General features: G+C 33.4%; 1 protein-coding gene across 1 annotated transcript in view; it reads right to left on the reverse strand.

Moving 5' to 3' along the window:
• Positions 1 to 9,030: 9,030 nt before the first annotated feature.
• The window catches only part of LOC111045458 (nose resistant to fluoxetine protein 6), an 18,174-nt gene continuing 861 nt past the window's right edge, over positions 9,031 to 26,343 (reverse strand). The window contains exons 2-12 of the mRNA XM_039422765.1: positions 25,551 to 25,762; positions 19,802 to 20,016; positions 17,951 to 18,039; positions 15,786 to 15,976; positions 15,295 to 15,455; positions 14,898 to 15,066; positions 14,028 to 14,221; positions 13,017 to 13,152; positions 12,384 to 12,573; positions 11,254 to 11,396; positions 9,031 to 10,285 (exon numbers count right to left, since the gene is read on the reverse strand). Of these exons, the coding sequence (XP_039278699.1) occupies positions 10,139 to 10,285; positions 11,254 to 11,396; positions 12,384 to 12,573; positions 13,017 to 13,152; positions 14,028 to 14,221; positions 14,898 to 15,066; positions 15,295 to 15,455; positions 15,786 to 15,976; positions 17,951 to 18,039; positions 19,802 to 20,016; positions 25,551 to 25,762 (1,847 nt within the window). The 3' untranslated portion in view covers positions 9,031 to 10,138. The remainder of the gene's footprint in view (positions 10,286 to 11,253; positions 11,397 to 12,383; positions 12,574 to 13,016; positions 13,153 to 14,027; positions 14,222 to 14,897; positions 15,067 to 15,294; positions 15,456 to 15,785; positions 15,977 to 17,950; positions 18,040 to 19,801; positions 20,017 to 25,550; positions 25,763 to 26,343) is intronic.

Here is a 26,343-nt window from a genome sequence, read left to right on the forward strand (position 1 = left end):
TTCAAATAATAATAATTATTACTTAGAGTTCAAAGAGTGGGAAATTTGACTTTGTATCACGTTCCATTTGCAATCCATTTTCTGAAGAAAAATCACAACATAACGAAAAAACAGTTGAATCATGTTCACTATTTTTCTCATGTGGTGCTGTCATGATTTCTTTGACAAAGATTGACTTCATTGAGAAAGCATTCAACTACTGTATGCCATTGATACAAGCGAATGTGATTTGTGAAAGTACAAATCCTAAGAGCTTATTGGTTTTCTATAGTATTATCTGAATTTATTTCAGCTTCAAATTGATTAAAAACACTTTTCAAATCTCAAATCACATTTGTTCTATTCCAATTTATCTGTACCATTAGAAATAACGGACTATTTACTCAATTATTCTATTTAATCAGATTCCTATTACAATTTCTTTCTTGGTACTAGTATTATTCAAGCTAAGTATTATAAATATCAATAAGTGGACTAATATTCTCAAGAGAACAGTAACACGCTTTATCTTTCTGGAGAATTAGGATCACTATTAGCATACTTCATCAGGAAAATATTGAGTGAAATTTTATCGTGAGGATATTTTTCAGGAATAAGATCGTTTCCATAAAAAGCCTTCATCCAGAAGACCTGAAAAATATTTCTTACAATCTAAAATTACACTTGCTGTTGTTATACAATCTATGCTAATAGACCTTTCATTTTCAAAATGTCAAGAAAATGAATATATCAATGAATTGATTTTTTCAAGTTATATGTTTGACTTTGAAGTATATTTCAGGCACTATCAAAAGATTTCAATATTTCCAATTTGTTTCCATCTATTTTAATTCACTTTCTAAGATTTATCATAACTTCAAGTAAATACATAGAAACATGCATTGAGCTTCTGTAGAGCTGTAGGCATTTACCCCGAGTTTTGAATACCCGGGTATTTTACATCTGTATTGGCAAAGGTTAATTTCAAACTCAATCTGCATTACTTTTTTCATATAAACCTACTCTGAATCTCTAGTTCAAAAGTAGTAGATAGATGAAACATAAATTTAGTTTATTTATAGTGGTAGTAGAGGACTTATTAAAAAATCTGGTGTGGTACACTCACACAACTTTCCTTGCTCATATTCGAAACTACGATCAGACTTTTGTATATGTGTATATATAATTGTTTTCAGAGTACTTTTTCCTTTGTGTAAATTGTGAAATTCAATGATTTTTTTAGTCGTCATTTTTTTAAAGTCGTCAAAACAGCTGTTCTACAGATGAAATATCTCGACTATGTGTTCTTTTTATGAACTGCTCTACCTACCTACCTCATGCACGAGAAGGAGGTTACAAAGTCCATTTCTCAAGGATGGGGTGGACCCCCCATTAGTTTCCCAGAAAGGAGACTCATGCCAGTTAATAGAGCTGATAAATAACTATACAGAGTATGAATTTGAAAAAAATCGGTCAAGTTATTTTGAAAAAATCGTGAAAAACATGGTTTTTTAGTAATTATCCGCCATTTTTCTCAAGAATATTACGGAGCTCCTGCAATTTTCCAAGGAAAAAACTCATGTCATTTGATAGGACTTGACCCATGGCTTGAATTTGAAGAAAATCGTTAGAGCCGTTTTCGAGAAAACCGTGAAAAACCTGGTTTTTGGTCATTATCCGCCATTTTTCTCAAGAATATTACGGAGCTCATGGAATTTTCCCAGAAATGAGACTCATGCCAGTTGATAGTGCTTATGAATATCTATCCATGGTATAAATTTGAAGAAAATCGTTAGAGCCGTTTTCGAGAAAACCGTGAAAAACCTGGTTTTTGGTCATTATCCGCCATTTTTCTCAAGAATATTACGGAGCTCCTGAAATTTTCCCAGAAATGAAACTTATGCCAGTTGATAGGGCTTGAAAAAAGCTATCCATGGTATAAATTTGAAGAAAATCGTTGGAGCCGTTTTCGAGAAAACCGTGAAAAACATGTTTTTTTTAGTCATTTTCCGCCATTTTTCTCAAGAATATTACGGAGCTCCTGAAATTTTCCCAGAAATGAGACTTATGCTAGTTGATAGAGCTCATAAATAGCTATCCATGATATAAATTTGAAGAAAATCGTTAGAGCCATTTTCGAGAAAAACGTGAAAAACATGGTTTTTTAGTAATTATCCGCCATTTTTTCCGCCATCTTGAATTGAATTTTATTGAATTTCTTATTGTCGGGTCCTCATGGTATAAGGACCTTAAGTTTAAAATTTCAAGTCGATCGGTTAATTAGGAATGGAGTTATCGTGTTCACAGACATACACACACACACACACATACACACACACACACATACACACACACACATACACACACACACATACACACACACACAGACCAATACCCAAAAATCATGTTTTTGGACTCAGGGGACCTTGAAACGTATAGAAAACTTGAAATTGGGGTACCTTAATTTTTTTTGGAAAGCAATACTTTCCTTACCTATGGTAGTAGGGCAAGGAAAGTAAAATTATAATTCAGCTGCACTACTACTGTGAGACACATTAATAACATTTTAATTGAATAAAAAGTAATTTTTAATGCCTTTGGTTGTAAAAAAAACTTGAGCACAACAATGAAAGGCTAATTCATAATTTGAATATGAGATTAGTTTTTAATTATATTTTCTACTCAGTTAATAATTATTTGATTATTTTGTTTCAGGCAATAAGGAAAACTCGGCCAATTAAATTCAAGGAAATTCACCAGCTTCCAGAAAAAGAAAGTCATCTCGAAGAAACTGCTGCCCCTACTGCAAAAGACTCATTACGAACTTCGGTCGACATCTTGTAGCAGTTCATCGTGATGAAGAATCCGTGCAAGAATATCTCAATATAAGAGGAGAGAATTTGAAAGATAGAGCTCATAAACGAGCTGAAATTTCTAACAAACTACGAAAAGAAGGTAATTATATGTATAGTACTTCTCACAAGCAGTCTATCATACCAACAAAGAGGTTGTCAGTAGATGAGCCGCAAACCATTTCAAACAATAATACACATGTGTGCTGTAAATAAATAAATAAATATAAAAAATAAATTATAAAACTTATGTATGATAAAGAGCCGGCTTTGAAATATCGATCTTTACAACAAGTATGCACTTATGTAAGTAACATTGTGACCAATAAGTTGGCCATTTCAACCCCAGATAAGGAGAAAATTTGTAGAAATTTTATGAAATGAGACCCATTCCATGCAGCAATAATTCCTATAGTCCATTCACGATGGTTTGAGACGATGCCGAAAATCCCAAATTTTGTCGTCGGGGAAACCCAAATTATGGCTGTAACCAAAGCATTGACACAAAAACGTTCATAAACGTTTTATGAAACGTTTGTTCTGAACGAATTTTATGAACGTCTTGTGTCAATGCTTTGGTTACAGCCATAATAATTTCGGTTTCCCCGACGACAAAATTTGGGATTTCGGCATTGCTGTGACTTGTTTATGTCGTGGCTAAAACGAAGCCACCCCAGACTCACTCGCACACACACACACACAGCGTTTGTTTATCTCGTCTCAAGCCATCGTGAATAGATTATAGTTTTTTATAAGTCTGTAAAGATTTAACCGTGATTAAATGCCACAAAAACCAATAAGAGAAACCTTTCTTTAAAAAAAGAGCCTTCTCTGGTTGGTTCTTGTGGCATTTAATCACAGTTTTAACATAACAAGAGTTACGGACAACTAGGGGTTGTTTTAACAATATTTTAAACATAAAAATGTTATGCATCCAGACAAATAAGACACTGACAAACTAATAATCAATAAATTGTCACATTAAAGCTCTTATTTTCGTGTCGAAAACATTGATTGAGCATTGCCATAATGTTTTTTCAAATCTCTCTTATATTATTTCTAGTTTCTTAGTTATTTTATGGAAATATATAACCATAATATTTCACATATTACAATTTACAATTAAAGCATAACAATGTAAACCATATGACAATTTTCAACATAATTCTATTTGAGTTTTGTATTGAGAGATTGATGTAATATTTTGTGACATTTATGTGTGTGTCTTTATGGTAGATTTCATATTCAGAACATGTATTCAGAAATCCATTGACAACAATAAGGTGTATGTGATTTTTTCAAATTGCTAGCTTTTGTTCAAATGTAGAATTTTGAGTTGGAGCTTCATACTTTTATAATTAGTTAATAAGAAAAAAATGTTCTTTTAAATTTTGATTGAATTCAAATGTACGAATTAATGAACTTGAAGTTCTACTACCATATTTTTGTACTGGTGTTTCAAACTTTATTGTAACCAAAGATATGAGTTTCTTCCAAGAAGTAACCTTCATTTTCAAGCTTTATCTCATTTACTGTAACTTTCTAGTCTGGCCAAGCAAAGAAGGCGCTCTGGCAAGATGGAAAAATGACTCCAGATCAGTCAATATAGGTTCAAAAATTATAAATTTCGTTTCAAATTTTAATGAACAATTTGTGATTAAACTAGTAATTTTTGAACTCGTATTAACCAAGCTGGAGTTGTTTTCCTTTCTTGCCAGAGTGCCTTCTTTGCTCAACCTGACTATATCTTTAGATTTAAAAATATTTCACTTGCAAATAATATGATAGAACAACCTATTCAAACAACTTTATTTGAATGTTGTTGGTCTATTAAGACAAGAGTTTTACTCAAGTTCCAAGAATGTTTATATTTGATTTTATATTCAGATCATGTATTCATAAATTCAGATTTGGATCTGACAACTTTGCTAACTGTTATATTGCTTACTTTGATTTTTTGGTTTCAAATTTTTATAACATTGAATTTTGTGTAGGCACTTCATACTTTTATAATTAGTACATAAGAAAAAAACATGTTTTCAAAAATATTGATTGAATTGAAATTTTGTATGAATTTATGAACAATAAATAAATATACAATTCTCAAAATAAATCTTTTCTTTCAATGTTAGTTCCAAAAAGTATTTTTCCGAATTTGGTTGAAATAATTCTGTTGAAGCATTATTGAAGAATAACTATTGTCTATTGAGTTTGAGAATAGCGTAAATTAGTTTTTCTAACATAAATAAATAATTTGCATATCTGCAGTTTAAAAGCAGGAAGGTAGTGTACGCTTAAACTTCTGTTGATATAATTTTCATTGCAATTCTCTTCATAGGGTTGGTTTCTGCAATAAAGTTGATCTGAATTTCAGTTTAAATCATCAGCTGGCTCCCCTAACCATTGAAACACATGATGATAAAAATATTAATTTGACCGTACACTAGCAGCTGATAGTTTGAATTAAAAATTCAGGTGAACTTTTTTGGAGAATCCTACCCTTACTAGTGAGTTTATGACAGTTGACCAGTCAAGGATGGATAAGAAAGAAGTAAACATCTGTTTACAAGGATTAAATAGTAGTTTATGCAACGGTTGTATAATGAGAGCCTTTAACCCACGAGTGAGATGTAAGTTAGAGCACGAGCAAGCGTAGCGCAGCGAGTGCTCTAAATATCTCACGAGTGGTTTAAAGGCCTAATACAACCGTTGCATACACTATTTTATCTACAAAAATACACGATTTCCAATGCACGTCACGACGGCCAGCTGTGAGATCTTTTCTAGCAAGAGCTGTGATTGGCTACAGCTGATCGATAACGACTGACGCTACGCATAAACCAAATCGTACCTTAGGGAATGATGAAACATGAAACAGGAACAAATCTGTGGTTTAAAAGAAAAAGTGTGATGAAACCGGAACAAAGTCGTGGCTTAATGAGGATTTTGATGAAAAAGGAACAAAGTCGTTGCTTATGAAGCTATTATGCAACGGTCCAAAATTCCATTTCTTAATGATAGCCTTTTCAATTCAAATTGTGATTACGTAAAAGAAATATTATGGTTCACCCGTAGATAAAAGAAATTTCAGTTTGTTATTTGATGATTTAATTGCACTGTGGTACCTACAGCTGACGCCAAAGTATTAGGTGGTTTTGTCTGCTTATGTGTGTGCTCCAACAGCTGATGCAGTCAATTTATTGGAGTTGTCATTTATTAGCTATATAGCTATGCCTTTATAGTGTTTTTGAAGATAAAATAGATGCTTTGAATCAGCTATTATTTATTTTGACTTACCTTGTATAGTTGTATAGTCTGTCCAAGCAAAGAAGAGCCTCTGGCAAGATGAGAAAATGACTCCAGCTCGCTTAATATTAGTTAAAAAATTATTGATTCAGTCTCAATTGTAGGAAACATTCTGATCTACAATTAAAGACCAAATCAATAATTTTTGAACCAATATTGACCGAGCTGGATTCATTTTCTCATCTTGCCAGAGGCTCTTCTTTGCTTGGACAGACTATACAACTATACATGGTAAGTCAAAATAAATCAACACACTGCAAATATAGTCTAATAAAAAAGGTAACTAAATAGTAAAATATAAATTTTCATCGAACCATAATTTTTTTCTTTTACCTTAAGCCCAAATTTTCATGGAAAACCAACCCCCAACGTTGATTTTCAGTGAGTACTTTAATGGCATCTTAAAAACTATTTTCCAAGAATTCCAATATTTGAAAAGTTAATATTATTCAAAGTCAATATTTTTTTGACCAATTTTTTCAATTTAGTTTTCTAGGGGTGAGTTATTTTGTAGGATATTGGTCCAATGATTTTTTTGCTCAGAATTCTAGGATCTATCATTATTGTACCTTAATATGACTCCAGCTCGGTCAATATTGGTTCAAAAATTATTTATTCAGTCTCAATTGTAGGAAAAATTCTGATCTACAATTAGTGACCAAATCAATAATTTTTGAACCAATATTGACCGAGCTGGATTCATTTTCTCATCTTGCCAGAGGCTCTTCTTTGCTTGGACAGACTATACAACTATATATGGTAAGTCAAAATAAATCAACACACTGCAAATATAGTCTAATAAAAAAGTTAACTAAATAGTAAAATATAAATTTTCATCGAACCATAATTTTTTTTCTTTTACCTTAAGCCCAAATTTTCATGGAAATTACTCACCCCCAACGTTGATTTTCAGTAAGTACTTTAATGGCATCTTAAAAACTATTTTCCAAGAATTCCAATATTTTTGAAAAGTTAATTATTCAAAGTCAATACATTTTTGACCAATTTTTTCTTTTTAGTTTTCTAGGGGTGAGTTCTAAGATATTGGTCCAATGATTTATTGCTCAGAATTCTAGTATCTACCATTATTGTACCTTAATTTTTCACTTGATTCATTCAAATCTCTATTTTTTTACTACTGTACTCATTTTTTAGTTTTCTAATAATCGCAATAATTTTTTGAGGGATGATTTTTGGGAAGATTCATAATTAACATAAACTGTTCAGTTCGAAAAGCTTTTTAATATCAGATTTTTCATTTTCCATAAATTTCAAATTTCAATTTTTATCAGAATTTCAACCCCTAAAAACACTACCCTTCATGATTTTCCGGTCAGGTTTCTGCACATGATTGTCAATGCTCCTGAGTTACCTTCTATTTAAAGTGATCAGAACCTATAGTAATTATCTAAGAGAGAAGTCGATTTTAGGGATGATTTTTTATTATCAAAGAATAGAAAATATCTCAACAGGGGATGTTCGTGGAGAAAATCATTTGAGAAATTTTCTGCTACGTTTTTTGTTTTCTTTTAATCTCTATTGGAAAAATTGCAGAAAATTTAAAAATAAAATTTACCTTTTTTCATCCCTTATGTATAATACCTAAGAAAATATTCCTCAGAGGAGAAAAAAATTCAAATATCATTTTCAACATTCCTGACCTTATAATTGACCACATAATGAAAATTCAGAGAGATTGGTTCAATAAAAAACAATTTTTTATCATTTTTCAGGTTTGGTTTCAATTCGTACACAAAATGACAGTAAACTGTACTTTCAGACATAGACATTGAGTTGAAAATCAAGATTCCGTTTAAATTTTATTTCACCTCTTTCAAATCTAATTGTTTGCCTATTTTGCAATTAATTACTTGAGTATTATCAACTTTGAAGACATTTAAGACTATACTATTGTTTATTTCAATGATTATTTACAATAAAAGTTTACTTGAAAGTTGATAGAAATTTTTGAATTTCCCACTCAATAATGATGATGATGTCGAATTAATAATGATGTCGAAATGGTTGAAAAAATTGATGTATATTTGGCGATGCTGAATGTAATTCAACATCTCAAACGATGTTGAATTATCATTAGATTCGGAATCCTTGATCCCGAATTGGTGGATCGGGAAACCTATATATATATATATATATATATATATAATATATATATATATATATATATATATATGTGTGTGTGTGTGGTGTGTGTGTGTGTGTGTGTGTGTGTGTGTGAGCATTCGGTTAGTAATAAAGAAGTAACTCAGAATATAAAGAAGTAAAGAACAGAAACAGTTGAATTTCAGCATGGAAATTGAATTAATTGAAATACGGTCATATGGATAAATTGAGTCATGGAGAGATTACACAGAAAAGGATAGGTTTCTGCTTTTAAAAGGCATATAAATAGCAATGGACTTTAATTGAGTTAATTTTAATAAGCGATGTACCATTTGGTGCTCTAACGTCCGACTAACTGATAGGGCCAAAGGTACAGTATTAGCGTGTGATTGCACCAATATTGGCAAATTGAATTTGCCTGATCCATCTAATCAGCTTTTTGGGCAGAGACAGACTTTCAGTATGCTCACCACCAGTATATCACTATAAGATGGAAACGCTCGAGTTCCATTCTTCATTAACTGACTTGCGCCAACCAAAAGGTGAAAGTGCGCACGGTCCTAAGGGGGTGCAAGTAGACGAGGTGACTCCTTGTCCCATTGAAGGAAGTGACAGTTTTCTGCCTGACAAAATGCCGAGGCGACAACTTGAAGGGGTGACACCTAGACATCTGCCCTAAAGAATCCCCTCACTATTACACTAATTCCATTTTTCACTATTAGAGCATATTCTTGTTTGGATAGGTGGAGATAAAAACATCAATATTCAATAAAGTTGATAGTTTTATTAACATTACAAATTACAAATTATGACTACTTACAAAATAAATAAACTGGTCCAATTTACAGGTCCAAATATACTGGGCAGTATATACACTATGATTATGGAATGTGGATGAATAATGTCTATATAATCGTGATAAAACTATATCAATGAGTTTGAGGAGCAGGGACTCGGAAAAGTATTTTTTCTACAACTGCGCATAAAGAAAGAATTTACATACTCAATTCTCCTCGTAAAACAGCTTATTTCTGAGGAGAATCTACTTTTTCGCTCGCTAACCATCTGCGCATGCGCAGTAGATTTTCTTTATGCACGCAAATTATTTGCGCATGCGCAGAATAGTTTCTTTACGCTCGCTGATCAGCTGATGATAAGCAGCTCGCCAAAAGGTCAGATCTTAACCTAAAAAGTCGGTAATTGTAACTTCGCCAATATAAGTAATTTAACAGGTTTGGGCAGTTGTAGAAAACATTTTGTATGTAATTCGCGCGTAATGCTTCTTTATCGCTCTTGCAAAACTGTTTTGCGCGAGCGATAAAATCGCGCATTACGCTCTTAATACATAAATAGCTATTAAGAGTATGAGCATAACACAAATCAAATGATCAAGATTATGTTGATATAAAGATAATGATCACATTAATTTTTTCATGAAACATAACTTGATTCATAACTAATATATCTGTCAACTTATGTATTGGAAAAAATACAAAAAGTCAAATTTATTTTTTATTGTTTTAATATAATGGGTGTCACAGCATGGGAGGCAGCAGATGAGGGATTTTCAAGGACAGGTTGAACTTTGGTGTCTTGTGATTAGATTAGCCTTTTCAGGTTTTAAAAATGTTTGCATCCAATTCATTCTCACATCTCTTCCAATTATTGCAAATCCGCCATCATCGAACACTTTGCATCTTCTCAGCTCTCATTAGTTCTCTCCACTTCTCAGCAGTTTTTTCTCTGCTCTCAATTTGTACCTTCAATCATAATGCGAATTGATTTTTCTCAAGATTTGAAGAAGTACGCAGTACTGAAAACTGCGAAAAATAATATTTTAGACTAGATATTGTTTTAGAATGTTGTGTGCATTATTGTCATTTATGTTCGGTTGGTGTTATAGTTGCTGGTTTCATCCGACTCTGTATTTGTCTGAGGATATAACGAGGAGGAGTTTCCACAGTCACGAACAGTAGCAGAGCCAGTGCTAGTGAAAGTGACATATCGTAGGCGGATGCAACCACCTGAAAAATAATTGAAATAATTTTTATGAAGCAAATCTGATCTCAATGTTGATCACTCTGTACAATAACTTTGATAAGCAATAGATAGTTTGACATTTACTGAATTTTCTAGGTTACAAAATATTTTAGAACGAGGCATCGCCTTTTTAAGTGAAAATAATAAATGATAAAGGTTTCACAAATCTAAAATAGTTTTCAAAGTTGATATAGACCTAATTCTATTCATTCATCACGTTTTTGTTTGCTGAATGATGTTCATACTATTATCCAGATGTGCTTGGATGATGAGATGATGACATCATAAACCTATATGCGCTTGGCGGGATTCGAACCAAAAATTGTTTCTTCTCATTCGGAAGAGAGCCTCATCTGGCTGAGCTGTAGAAGTCCACAAAATTAATTATTGGATTAGAGCCATTCAATACATTTATAATCATCGATAGTGATGCAATGTGCATCCATCCTTGGCGATGATTAATGGCACTATAGCCTAATAGGAAACAAAGTACATTTGACTGTTTATTCACTTCATCTAGAGAGTGACTAACAAATATTTATGAAGAAGAGTGCTAATTTGTTAGTAAATCTACAAGAAAGCTATAATCATGGGTCGATAGATCAATGATGAGTATGATATGGGTTCACTGAAGTATACAGTATTATCATAGAGAAACAATAGCTTAAGTAGATATCCCATGGTATAGGGAGTTTATGTCGTAACTTTTACTGTTATCTCAAGCTGATTTTTGCTGTTTTTTACTGTTTTGTTAGGGGTGAGAGTGTATGAACGGCACAATATGAGAGACTACCAGTGTCACACAGCTTCACGGGAAAGAAATATGTGGACTATCGTCTTGAGATAACAGTAAAAGTTACGACATAAACTCCCTATACCATGGGATATCTACTTAAGCTATTGTTTCTCTATGATAATATCCAACAGAAATGTTGAGTCGATTGATGCTTACATGATTCAAAAAGTTGACATGAGTGCCTGATCTGCTGGATGCTGCAGAGTACACTTGAAGAACGTGGTGAACCAAGTAGACGTTATAGGAGAGTTTTCCGAGGAAAGTGAACGGCTTCCATGAAAGCACCACTGAGCCTGGAGCTGTAAATCCAATACAACCATTTCAAAAGAGAAAAGTAGACAGGCATTTTAACTCTCCGTTTAGTAGGAGGACAAAAATTATTGAAAAACCATGTGAACTCATAACACATAACACATTACAGTCACAATTATTATTAATTTTCCAATTTTTTTACTATATTCAATCTGCAGCAAATTGGGAGAATGAAAAAATATGTAATAATTTTTACTCAACTGTGCTTATAATAGTTTATTTTTTGTAACAACAAATTTAAAATGTGTGTGGGTGGAGATTTATTCCAAAAATCCCCCTTCCTGAACACTTGATTAAAAATTGTTGATTCATCACATTTTATTCTTTTGAGATGATTGAATAAAACAGTGAATAATTAAATATTAAATTCCAAGCAATCTTTCCATTTAATATAGAAATTCAAGGTGTCATAAATGTTCATTTGAAAATAGGTTGGTTGTTGGTTAAGCACCTATTCTTTGATTAGTTTGATTGATTATCATGATAACTGAAATTAGTAAATAAGAATATAAAATTATATAATATAATAGATTATACATTCGTGGTAAGAATTTTGAATAATGGAAAATATAAAATATAATAGATTATACATTCGTGGTAAGAATTTTGAATAATGGAAAATAGAAATTTTATAGACTGAATAATTTTAAATATTTCATTCATTTTGACATACATTGGCAAGGTGAAATTTCTTTATTATTTTCAGTCTCAAATAAAATTCTCCCCAAAATGTTTAATATCACGGGTAAATTTGAAACTGACAGAAATATTCAATATATGACAAGAATTTATGACGCTTTTATAGATTTAATTGATTTTGGCTTGCGAGTGGAAGGGTGGAATACCGTACATATTTAATTTTCAACTTTGATGAGTTTCTCAAAACCTCATTACAAAGGCCAAGATTCTATCATTTCTATTGTAGTCTATTTGAAATAATAAACTGATCTTCATTAATGACAGGCAACACTTACTTTTTGTCCCCATGGTGACGGAGACAATCACAAAGCAAAGACCAACGGCCCAAATACTTGTAGTCGAAGCTGCATACAAGGCTGATTCGATTACATTGTACGGCCTGGCTGGATTGTGATACAGTGATCCACTCCAGAAACACAGTTGCATTATTGTACAACCAATTAGAAGCATGCTCCATGTTTGCGTCTGGAACAGGAACAGTATTATAAATCATTTACTAGTGTAAGAATTAGGTGACAATATTATCCCTTCATTATTACTCTATTTCTTACTCATTACTTATATACCGTACTTATATTAATCAACCCCCCACATCAGCATTTAATGGCTATTTAGAGCTCTTTCAAAGCATGATGATTTTTATGTAAGTGAGGGATAATTGAATTCAAGTTTGGGTTGTGCCAGCTCTGGATCATTCTATATGCTTGAGAAAAATATCATATCAAGATACCAGTGGTAATGTATTTCATTGATATAAATCAAAATCTTATTCTGAGCACGATGATGGATTTGGTAGAACTTAATCCACAAGATTGAAATTCGTAATAAGAAGTTCAATATTGGGAGGCCAGGAAGTGATTTAAGAGGAATTATTGAAAAAATTACTTCAATAATGAAATATGACAAACCTTGGTGAGACGGAGTTTGATATTCTTATAAACCCAGTATCCAGTCAGAACACCAAGAATATATGGGCCAGCTCTATATTGTGGTTGTATGTAGATGGAAGTATAATGATCGTCTCCTCTGGGGTTGATGAAAAAGCTGCAATGAAAACATAATAATGTGAAAAGTGTATCTAATCTCATTTTGGAATATTTTATTCGTGAAGATTCGGAAGAGAAATACAGTAGTTTGTATGTAATCCTCCCCCAAAAATTTTATTGAGAATTACTCGCAAAAATAAATTAATTAATTAACAATACCTTCATACAGAGATAGACATGCATTTAAACTCCACCTATTCGTGAAGGAGCCAACTTTTTCATGATTTTGATAATCCATCATATTAAGCGACTTTGTTGAAAAATCTGAGAGATCACATCCTTAACAAGTTTCCCGCATTTATAAAAAACTTATTGAAATAATCATACAAAATGGGACATGAATCCAAAAAATTAATAGAAGAAAAAACATTAAATGAATATGGAAATTAATTCATAGCTACAATAGTTAATGTTTCTTTGAGTTGAACTTTACAAATTACTCTAAGAAAGTACTTGAAATTAATTTGGAATCATTCTAGTGTCAAAACTTCATAACTGTCAGTGATAACTTATTCATTTTTCGTGGAACGTATGACTTCAATTCAATTATATTAACAATATAATTATATAAACAAATTCTATCGCGTATTGTTCTAGAAGGATTTGGAAAAATCATGTAGCCTACCGATTGATCCCAATCAACTTTATCACATCTATTCCAATTAAAGTGCTCCATTGCATATTGGCAATTGATATTCAACAAGAATGCCAAGTTTAAAATATTTGTAGGTACTACTTGAGGCACTCCAATGAGGTTGCGAGTAGGCCTATACCGCAAGCTCAAGTACATATAATTACTTCTAAAAAATGAAATGAATTACAATAATTAGATATTGAAATAGAGTTTATTTGTAGAATATAGCCCTAACTCACTTTTTGAAGAACCAGATTACAGCAGTCCTCTTGTAGAGATAGGTGTGGACGAAGACAGCACTGACAGTCATGCAGTAGAGCAGCGCAAACACACCAACCATCAGCTTCGTGTACTTCTTCAGGGCCAGAATAATCACTGTTGCCACAGCCATGAATTGGAAATCACAGGCAATATACCAGCAATGCATCGCACACTGCAATTCAATAACAAATAAAATGCCATAAGTCTCCTCACCTTTACTCGAAATTAGCTTATATTATTACGAAGCAAATAACCTACAGGTATATACCACAAGACATAAATGATGTAGTCCTATGAATAAAAATTAAAAACTAAAATACCCTTTTTAACATTTATTTTTCACAACACGTTTCAACTTCAAAGACAAGTTGAAGCTGTTATCAAAAATGGAAAATAAATGTTAGAAAGGCTACTTTAATTTTTATGTTAATTCAAGTTGCCCTAAACAGGAAAGTGATCATTATTTGGTAGGCCTATGCCCTATAATATTATACTCTTCTCAAATATTATATGTGCAGGATTGCACTAGAATTTCTAGGGAGCAGTATTGCTAACTGGAATACAAAAATCACTATCAAAATAATAAATATATATGTTCAAGTCGGTACCGTATTCAATTGGAATTCTAAATTCAAAATATAATGCATCTGTGTGTTACATCAAGTTATTTGCAGCAACCACTGCTAGTGGTTTATTAATTTAAATGTTTCATAGAACGTCTTTGAAAATGTGATGTAATACAAAGAAAATCAAAACATCAATCACGACATAATGATCATTAGCAGGGAAACAAATGACAGGAAGTGGTGATGAATTAATAGTTATCCAAATCATCGTGAAGGACTAACCATTCTCAGAGGGTTGACAACATTGTTGAGGAAAACCAGATTAGTCCACCAATTAACTTCGCATGCAGACTGATCATTGCCAGCCATCTGGTTCCAAAGTGGTCCGTCACCTATCTTGTAGAACAGGGTCATGTAGAAAAATACCAATAGTATGTAGGCTGGCATCAATCTGAAATCATTGCGAAATTGAATCAAGCAAAAATAGAAGCTCTGAAATTGTGAATTGGAATTTAAAGGGTTTGAGGGGTTCACAATCAGTAATCTACCACTATATTTTCAGACTGTCTATAATATGTATATATTTTTCTAACACAATATTCTAATGGAGTACAAGTTTGTTGTTTGAATATGGTATGAGTCGTATAAAATATACAGACTGAACTAAGAAATATCTTACCTAATATAGCGGTGAACATATACTGAGAAAGGACTGATAGTGGCAGTGTCACATTGTAATGGGAGGAGTAGACCCAAAAGAAATCCACTCATCACGAAAAAGCTGTCCACGAACAAATCCATATGACCAATCCACATCGAGAACCAATAGTTCCTGAATACCTGTCAAATAAGAAAATATACCATAAAAACGATAGTAGAAGTACGTGTGAATTTCAAATCAAGTTTTCAAGTCAATGGACTGCGGTAGTCCAGTGAGAATAGATGATGTTATAAACTTTGATGGAGTGATGCCAGAGTTTGCATAAGTTCAAATCTCGCATAAGTTCGAATTCGCATAAGTTGCTCGGTACCCAACGCCATGAATCACTTTGGACCATTTTATCATATCATCTGATTAACCACGCATGAGTTGATATTATTTAATGAGCATGAACCAACAAAAACATTATTACATAGCCTGATAATAAATCTTATAACTTATTTACTTACATGTTCAATCAACTCATAGTTTTGAGTGGGTCCCAGAAGCATAACAGCATATCGGTGCCCAAGAACAACAAACACAATGGACAAGAAGTGAATGGCATACATCGGAGTCAGATCCAAGCCAGAAATCGGCTTCTCTCTTCGAAACACACTGTGGTAGCCTCTTCTTGCTGACATGCACAATAGGAAATTGCCTAGAATACAAAGTGAAATATTATGAAAATAGTTTTTCCAAGAGTTATGAGGAGAAGAGTTCAACACAAAAGCAATCTTAGACAGATGATAAATTCTTTTTCATAGATTGAAGACCATCTATCAGCTATGGGAGAAATGTCAATTGGAATCTCTCCAGAACATTTAAACCGTATAAGACTACTATGAGTTTCAAGGGTATCGATGAAATTGAATCTATCTCATTCACGGCCGAGTAACGAAAAATACTGAGTTTTTAGAATCCTAGTAGGAAATTTTTATTCACAAGAATTCTCCCGAAATGTTGATATTTTTTATTCTTCTCAAAACAAAGTTCTTTTGACTTTGATAGAGAGGGAATTTTTGGAAGTGCGAACTTCTTGAGTCTTTAAAAAGGGTTTCCAAATAAAACCATTTAGAGTAAGTCATTTATATAATTTCTAAAATTTGAATTACAATATTTTACAATATTAGAATGAAATCAATCGTTTCAACTCCAACTTGAATTACTTTAATGTACATAGTCTAGGCATCAGTGGTTCGGCATGGTTTTCCAAGTACATCTTCTATCGAAAATAGATATGAAGAATAAATTTTTATCTTTTGCGAAAAAGAATTTTCGCCACACTGCACAAAAAGCAGCTGTTTTCCAGTCCCTACATAGATCTGAAAGACATTGTTTGCAGACGACTCTCGTCTGACGTCAGAACAGGTTTCTTTCAAGCTAAGGCCGGAAAGAGTACCCTTTCCGGCCGCTAACATGGAACTAAGAAAGGTGAAAGAGAAATGGTCTTTAGCATTGGGAGCTAATGTATCGGATTTTCGGATAGATATTCCAAGCCAGGGCGGAGCTTAGAGATGACTTGAATAGAACAGACCAATCAGCATCTCGGGATCACAGCCCCAGAACGAACTGACGCCTAACTTTTTGGCATCAGCTATACGTGTAATGTGGCGAAAAATATCGTACGCGACTCTCTCAGAAAGGTGTTTACAGTATTCAGATAACATATTCCCGGGCTAGGCAAGCCTCGACCGGGAAACTATCCTCATACCGTTAACACTAACTTTCTGTGCTTGTAGCCTAATATACTATAATACTTTAATATTCAACTTTTCATGAATTTTTCAGGATTTTTTTCCATGCATCAAAATTCTCCACAAGTACTAGAAGTATCTTTCTCACTCACAATATGAAAGTCTTGACTGAAAAATCGACTGAAATCGAAGGTAAACTGTGTTATGAGAATATGAACAAAAATCAACGGACCACTCTTTAGAAATATAAATCAAATAAGGAGAAATTCCCTTCAGTAAAACGTCAGCAAATTCTTCCACACCTACTATCGAAACATTACAGAAATCGATTATATTTGTATATTCCAAATCTTACAATATGTTGTCATATTCGAATATGACAACATATACGACAATTTTTCAACATCGATCGATGTTGAAAAATTGTCGTAGTTCCAGTGAAAAAAGCATTTGGAAATATCTCATGTGTATTGAAATTTTGTAACTCCATTAAACAGTAAAAAACAAGATATTTAGTCTATTTTCAAAACTACAGTTACTACCTGTATCTGCTATTGCTAAAGTAACTGTATTCAAAACTAGTGTTTTTTGTAAGGTTCCACAACCAATTTTTGAACAACAAATTCGAAATCAATGATCTTCTTATTCTAAACATTTCAATAGGTACTGTTCTTTTATTTAATAACGAGACTGGAGTTAAGCTCTCAACTCTACAATGATTTGTACGTTCTACGGCATTCTCTACTATTCTATATATTGATTTCAATTACATCCATGATCATAATTATAATAGTCATGGAAAAGTGATTGAAGTTATATTTGAAAACCCTTTATAGAATACCTCACTGAAGTATCTGTGTATAACATAATATTTTATAGAATAATAAATTAATTATAAATGCTTCACTGCAAATAGAGACGAGCCATCTGCTACTTACTTGGTGGGCTGTCTCCTTCTTCTTTGAAGAAGATGAAGTCATATACAGTGGCGATGAAACACAGGAGGAATAGACCAATCAGAAACAAACTGAAAAATATTGAAAAATAATTTAAAAAACATAGTCCACTTTGCTAGACTATACTGTATTGTATTGAAACTTTACTTTGCTGCGTTTAACTATATATGTGGTTTAGTGAAGGTGATGTTGAGTTGGATATACATATAAAAGACCCAAATATCACAAATTCTTATGTACGGTAATTAACCGTTTTTCAGAAACTATTTTCGATAGTTATACCGTTATCATCTAGTTCTTCTCAATGTTTCAATTAATGAATAGGGCCTAATGGTGACAATTTCTGTTTTAATTAATGAGTAGGGCATAATGATGACTATTTATGTTTCAATTAATGAGTAGGGCTAATGGTGACAGTTTCAAGTTGATTTTATTCAATGGCCGTCTCAAGCTGAAACCCACACACCAGTGGGTGACCGTAAGTGACACTTGCAGTGAGGATATTATTCCAACTGAGATTGTTCATACTCGCTAGGCCGTACATATTGGGACAGTCCAATCAGATATCATGGAAATCATATTTTCTCTGTGCCGGTCACTTTCAGTGTCACTGATTTGTGGGAATCCATGATCATCTCGCTCAGATATTTGTAATCATAATCCATCACCTGGATCATGTGGTCTAGTGGTGATCTGTAAGTGATCCGTGGTCTAGTGGATAGAGTGCATAGAGATCCCGGGTACAAACCCTCTCACAACCAAAAGTTTTTTAACCAGATCACTCCCGTGTTCTATCGTATGGACACGTTGAATTGTTGGTCCCGACTGAAGTATGACAGTCGTAAGGCCCATTAACGGCTCAAATTATATTATTCAAATAATTATTATTCAGGCGGTGGGACCTTCCCGCAAGGGACTCCCCACCAACGAAAGCCATACGAATTTACTTTTTTACCTGGATAATGATGATCACTATCATCACCAAGATCATAATAATCATAATTAAAATCTAGATCATGATAATCATAATCAATTGAAATAATGATATAAAAATAGTTGGAAACATAATATTTTTAGAACCCAAATAAATAATGTAAAAATAAATTAATATCTCGCATTGTGATTATGTCCATTAAAATATTTTATATATTTTAATTTGTTATTTTGAACAATTGAACGATTGTGTGTACTGTTAATTGGTTTTTAGTGACAATGATGGCAGTTAACGTGGATTGCGAAAAATGTATGAGTTTAATCCATTTTATATTTAATATTATCCTTGATATGTCCAACAGTTCAAATCAATGCTTCAAGAATATTTACTATCGAAACATGAAACTTTCATCAACTCTCTGTTCAATTTATCAATATGCTCAAAAGGCATTTACATGAACGAACTTATCAAAATTCAAGTTTGTCCTTTTTTCAGGTTGCAAAGTAGTATTATAGTCCAGTAAACTATATTTGTGCTTGCAATTTATATTATAGTTCTGATTTTTTTATATACTTTTGGATGCATGAGAGAGCCATCAGTAAAGAACCAATTTTTTCATGCAAAATTTCCTTTTGCTATACACAGAGTGGCCCAAAAACCTCGAATTTTCTGTTCATTTTCCAGTTTTCAGCTATTTCCGCCAAATCCAGCAAGCACACCCCTTTTTCATGTATATATTGACTGGACTATTACTAGATGTATTCGTGGCCATCTGAGAATCTCAACAACTCTGACAGAATAATTGAGCTATTCATTATATCAAACTAGATAATTATTAACATAGACATATGAATAATAAAGTCACATCTATAAAAGAGGAAAATGTAATTCATTCATACCTGAACACAATGTCTTTGAATGAAAAGTCGTACTTGGGACTGTCGATCGGTGTACAACCTTCTGAGTCGAGGAATATCTGTATGCGATCGCTGAGCTTCTTCTGAGCGAGATGTTCGCGCAAAGATCCTTGAATGTCGTCTTCACTGCACGAGTCAGGAACACACAGCGCCCACCGAACGCGGTCCAGTCTCTGCTTCGAGTACGAACCTCCATACTGCACAATAATTATTACGCCTGTTATTATCATTCAAAACACTATACTTTAGAATACCTATCTCCCAGAGTTTGGCATAATGAGTGATTTCAATTCGGAGATTATAGTGAGGTCCACGTTATAATGGCACTGTTTGATTAGCGATGTTATTACTATCCTTGTCTTTCATTCAACAAAGCGGATAGCAAGAAGGCATTGACTTGACAGTGAGGATCGGCAACGTTGTTCTCCTATCTTTCTCCACTGCCATCATAACATGGACCTCACTATAGTCACAGTTGAAAGTCATGACGAGTTTAGGGTAATACCCTACCAATAATAATAATAATAATAATAATAATAATAATATCGAGTGACCTGGCTGGCTCAGGTCTGGTGTCAGAGTTTTCAGGTCGCAACTGATCAATTTCAGGGCCTCTGATATGACCTAACGACTGCTTTTTAGGCAGCCGGGACCGACGATTTAACGTGTCCATCCAAAACACGGGAGTGGCCCGAGATAAATATCTTGCCCGGGCCGGGATTTGAACCCTGGCCACTGAATCATAAAGCCATCATCTGATCCACCCTACCAATATTATTGTCTTTCAATTATGCTTGTGTCCTGAATCCAAAACCAAGACCAGAAGTAAGACCATGCAGTAGAGAAAATAGGCTACCGTAATGTGTTTTGATTTTTTATCATATGCAACCAGTCTTAGCCACAAAATGATTTTCTTGATAATGAAAATTATTCAATAAATTAAAGATCAATAGAAAAATAACTTTCGTCTTGAAAATTTGCTTCAAGTAAGCTTTCAGGAGTGGGTCATCATAGGCCTACTACTTTTTGTTCTGCTACAGTTTTTGGGTCATTATGATAAACTGGTAACTAGTGTATTGCTAGAATATTTTGATGAAATTATACATATATAAATTAATCATGTTTATATTGTTGATAGAAATAGGCTAAATCAATACCTAATTATAATATTATAAACTGATGTTGTTTACTAGCTTCGTAATTTTACAGTTTTAAAATATGTGGGAATATTGATGAATTCAAAGCATGATGAAGTTTACGTGGAATGCAGAATGGAAGTAATTAACTGAATGACAGAAAAATATTTTTTTCGGCCCCTACTGAAGAACAAATGTTGAACAATAACATAGATTCAATTATAAGTATTTCCTTCGATTTGCCAGTGGGTGTGCCATTATTTCAATTATGTAGGCTATGGAACATTGATTACAAAGTAGTCACATCTCTCTGAAAAAGCAATAATCTAACATTATGATATATACTTTCCTCTTTCGGTTAGATTAATCAACAATAACCACTTCATGGTTCACCTAAGATTTGTAAATAGTTCGAATCCTACTTTAGTGAACATATTACATATTTCATCCACATGTAATGCCACAACATGACAACTTATAGTTCATTAAAAAATATATTAAAAAAACAATGGGGCATATTATTTAATTTAATGACAAGAAAACGTCCAATTGGCTATTTATTAGGCTTGTTTTGTTTTCGACGATATGCCATAGGCCGCCTATTAATCGCTGTGGAGATTAATTGATGTTTTGAAAAGTAACTGCAGTATACTTGATAGAAGTTAGATAAAAATGGTATTTTCCATTGGAAAAGAATATGGACGAAGGTAAATCCTTCTGAAGAAACAATCAAACACGTAAGGTATGAAGCCCAAGGCAAGCTTCTCTATTACAATAAATCGTTAAAGAATAATACTTCTGTCCATTAAACTCATCAATACGTGACAAAGCATTAACAAACTTTTATGGCTCGTTACAATGACCTGATAACGTTTTCTTATGATATCTCTAATAGGAAGCAGGAAGTAAAGATATTTGGATATGACAAGGATGTAGTAGGAATACTGTTATCTTATTCGTTGAGTTGAGCATTGAGCATGTTATCTCCTTGAGTAGGCCTATGGTACGTAGAATTGATGATTTATAGGCATTGGTATTACTCTGAGCTCACTGACAATTAAACAAATGTTTCGCATTCTTCTCTTCTTTTTCTTCTTCTTCTAGAATGAATCACAGATTCATCCACCTTCTCTCTATGGTTGCATATTCTTTGTTCCCGAAACCCCGGCAGTAGGCCTAACTGCTGAACTCTATTAAATACCTAATAATACCTAATAATTAATTATATTAAAGATTTATTTCCAAATATTAATCAATAAATTGATTAAGAATAACAAAATATGGGTCATAACGTAAAGATTTCTTTTAAAAACCGGATCATGATTTTTATTATTCGATAAGTATTTAATAATTATTCATTTTCACTTAACTAACAATATCTATCAGATAACCTGATGAGAGAGAAGATATCTGTCGCAAAATAATGTTATCATCCACCTTACAGGCATACTCATGAAAATTTAATTTCAATTTATTGATGTATGCGCATGAAAAACATGGTACGATCATGAACATTTATCAAATATTTTTGAAACGGTGTTTAAATATTTATTCCATGTCCAATTTTTTATAAAGCACTTTAATCTCCAGGAACAGTTATTTGCAGCTAATGAAATACTATTTACATATATAATAGGCGATATTCTCTTAATTGAGCCTTTTTGGAAAATAACAGTTACTGGAGATTGGAGAATGGAAATGACTTCTGATGAACCTTAAACGTTAACCTTCAAATCAACAAGAATAGCAGGTATCAATTTAACAGCTTCACAGCCTAAATTAATAGATTGCAATAAAGACTTGACCATTTCCGTCCGCGTGCTCTGAATATCCGTTTCTTCCGGTGCTAGCGGATGATTGCTTGTCAAATTCGACTGATCTATCTTTACCTACCCACATAAAAGTTATCTTACTCAAACTTAATCTGTATAATTATCTGGGCATAATTATTCCTTAACGTATTAATTTATTTGGTAAAAAGTAAGTCCACATCCGCCTTAAGCGATAATTAAACTGGTAAATAGGATTTTGATTTGTACTGCTTGATCCAGTTTTTTTTGGCACCCAGGATTGAATTTATAGCCTCAATTTGATTATTATTCTTGAGCAAAGACCTCGGTCAATGCCACAACGCGATTTTCATCTGCAGTACTCGGTGTACAGATACTAATCAGAAGCGAAAGAATATTGAAGATAGATTTTTACTCCTCACTCTATAATTATTACTAGTATATTATATATTTCATTTTTTCACATTTATCCAGTTTTATAATATAGGCTAAATAATTGGTTAAAGTAATGGTGAATGGTTCACTGAATCTTAGCCGACTCGGCTTATTTCAATATGCCAAATGTCCCAGGTGTTTTCTCAAGTTCATTTCATCCAAGTTTTTGACAATATTATTCATCAAGGATATTTACGCTAGGCCTAATCCATTTTTGATTAGATGTAGAATTCAAGAAATAGCGCCATCTATCAGCCGACAGGACTAGTATCAGTCCAATCATTCTATTAATTAATATTTTTGATGAAGTACCATAAATATAACAAAAAATAATTCCTTTGAACCCTAAAAAAATACCCTAGACTTTTGCCTCACTCTTTAGGCTTACCTGTAGCTGTATAAAGTGATCAATTTAAAGTATACCTACACTCTATAATTATAGTAACTGTATTTAGGCCTGAATACTGTAGGATACATAGGCTATCATCATTGAGTATCAATAGTATCTATAGTTACTACTGTATAATTTATGAATTATACACTTTTAATCTATGACTTTACGAATGGTTCTATTTTTCTTCAATTTATTTCAAAATTCAACACCCATTCAAGACTCAATTCAATATTCAACATCTCTTACTAACCCTCGATTTATGAGTATGGTTTTTTCACTAATTTTAGTTTTTTCTCCCTAGCACGCGTATTGCGTGACACGCGCTGAGATATGCCAAGGTCATCGAGCTTAGTAAACAATTATAGTTAAAGCTAGAGCCACATCTTCAAATGACACATGCCAACAATCTTCAGTTGTTAATTTTATTTGGAGGCAGTGTTCATTTATCAGTTCGGTAGTTTCTCGAGGATTTTGAGTGTTGATCTTCCTATACCATATGCTAAGGGGCTCTGGATGAAAAAAATTATCCACGTGGTCGTTAGAACACCTCCAAAAAAGAAAGGATGAAAAACAGGAATGAGATTCGAGCATTCTCAACCTTGAAAAGGTACCTCGCGCATGCATTCTTGATGTAGCATTTTTTCATGTCCAGGCTTTTATATAAAAGTTGATGATAAAACAAACACGAAGAACGCCAACCAACGTTTTCGAGCAAAAGAAACCAGTGCCATCATATTATATGGAATAAGAGGATGTTTTAGAGTCATGCTACAGGTATTCTGAAGCTGTGAAAGGAAAAGGCTAAGATTAACGATCGTTTGAGGATACATTTACAGCCAATTAAAACAAACTATTTATTGTGTTGTGTTGAGCCGGGTCATCATTCTGAGAGTTGGAGAAGAATAAGGAGAGAGCAAGAGAGTACAGGTATAGGTGAAGAAGTAAGAATGAACTAGCTTAATGAAAGGGTGAGTGATTGAATGGGAGGTGCATGATGTAGGACGAAGAGCAAGTGAGATCTTGGAAATGAATGCGATGAAGCAAACAATAAGAATAATGTTTTCGAATGCATAATTTAATTTGAAAATACTAATAATACTTTTGACTGTCCCAATACGCATATTCCCAATAAGGAAAAACTCAGAAATATTGCCAGATTTGATAAATTGAAAAATTAGATACCGTACCGGAAAGAAGTAGTTTGAAATATATTGTATTGTCAAAAAATCATATATCATGCCTGAACTGAACCTCGAATCAAAACTGATACTCGAACTCCATAAAGATAATAATAATCATTACCGTATGTGTAATTAGAAATAGTAGCCTATCAATTTTGAGAGGCAAGAAAGAAAGTATTTATGTATTATGGGGAAATTCCCTCCCCGGCCTCTCTACAGCTCTGAACCTCGACTGAGTTTCTTTTTTTAACAATAAATAATAGTATTGGAGTATAATGTAAGATCTTTTTCTTCTTCTACCTTTCAGAGGCATCTCTGCCTGTTCCGAACCTCATATCCGTCCATCTCTTCCTTGAACGCCCTTTCTCTCTCTTGCCTTCTGGGTTGAAGTTAAGCACCAATTTTGGTGGCCTGTATTCCTCCATTCTTTCACATAATGGTACCATTTCAATATACTATGTGAAATATTACCGTTCAGAGAGAAGACGTTCAGTTATCCTCTTATCTCAGTATTACTCAAACTATCTTCTGCAACCATAGGTTCTTTGGAGAAATATCATTTCTGATGCTTTTGTAGTCTACTACTCTACAATGTACTCTTAGATGTAAAATTGTAGATAAATGATGATTGAGAGTAAGATTGTTGAAACTTCAAAATTATGGAATAATATAGTTATTATTAAAACATAACAGCTATTTCTGAAAGTTATTTCTAAAACATGACTGTTATTTTATAAAGTTATTTCTGAAACAAGAAGAATCTGAATAGGAAGGTGAGAGGTAGAAGGCACTCACATGTATCTTGTCCCAATAGTTGAGCGTTGGGTTGTAGTCGATGGTGAGCGGATGAGCGGTGTCGTGGCCGGGAGGCGGCTTGAGCACAATGTGCGTGAGGCAGTACTTGGCCCTTATGGGGGAGGCCACCCCGAGGCATTCGTCGAAGTCTCCCAGCTGCATCACGTTGCCTGACAACAGGCCGACCGGCGCCTTTGCCGACGCATCCCACACTGCAACGCAACGCAAACATCACGCAAAACCATTTCAAAATATATAAAAAATTAGGGCTCGGTTGCACGGAAAAGTCTGTTGAATTTTAATCGTGATTGAATGCCACGAGAACCAATCAGAGAAGGTGTTTTTGAAAAGAAGGCTTCTCTGTTTGATTCTCGTGACGAGATTGTCAATAAATGTCGTGAGAACCAATCAGAGAAGGTTTTTTTTTAAAAGAGGGCTACTCTGCTTGGTTTTCTTAGGAATTAATCACGGTTAGAATTCAACCGGGCCTTTATAATATCTATACAGCCCAGCTTATACAGAGTCCGCCACGGAAAACGAACGTTTTAAAAATCAACAAAAATTCACTATTTCTAGTTCGGAAAATAATTATTGTTTGTCAGGGATAAGTACCTTAGAATATTACATTTGTCTTACCTTCTATGTACGTAGATTGTCAAGATATTGTCCATTTATACGCTGACAAATGTGGGGGCGCTCTCTGAAGTTGGCCTCGTCTCTCTCCTATAGAGCGATTTCTGCTCTAACGCTTGTCACAGTTCGGCCAATGAACGAGGTTTGCTCTGATTTAAAT

Source organism: Nilaparvata lugens, chromosome 3, assembly GCF_014356525.2.
Source record: "Nilaparvata lugens isolate BPH chromosome 3, ASM1435652v1, whole genome shotgun sequence".
Taxonomy (NCBI): Eukaryota; Metazoa; Arthropoda; class Insecta; order Hemiptera; family Delphacidae; genus Nilaparvata; species Nilaparvata lugens.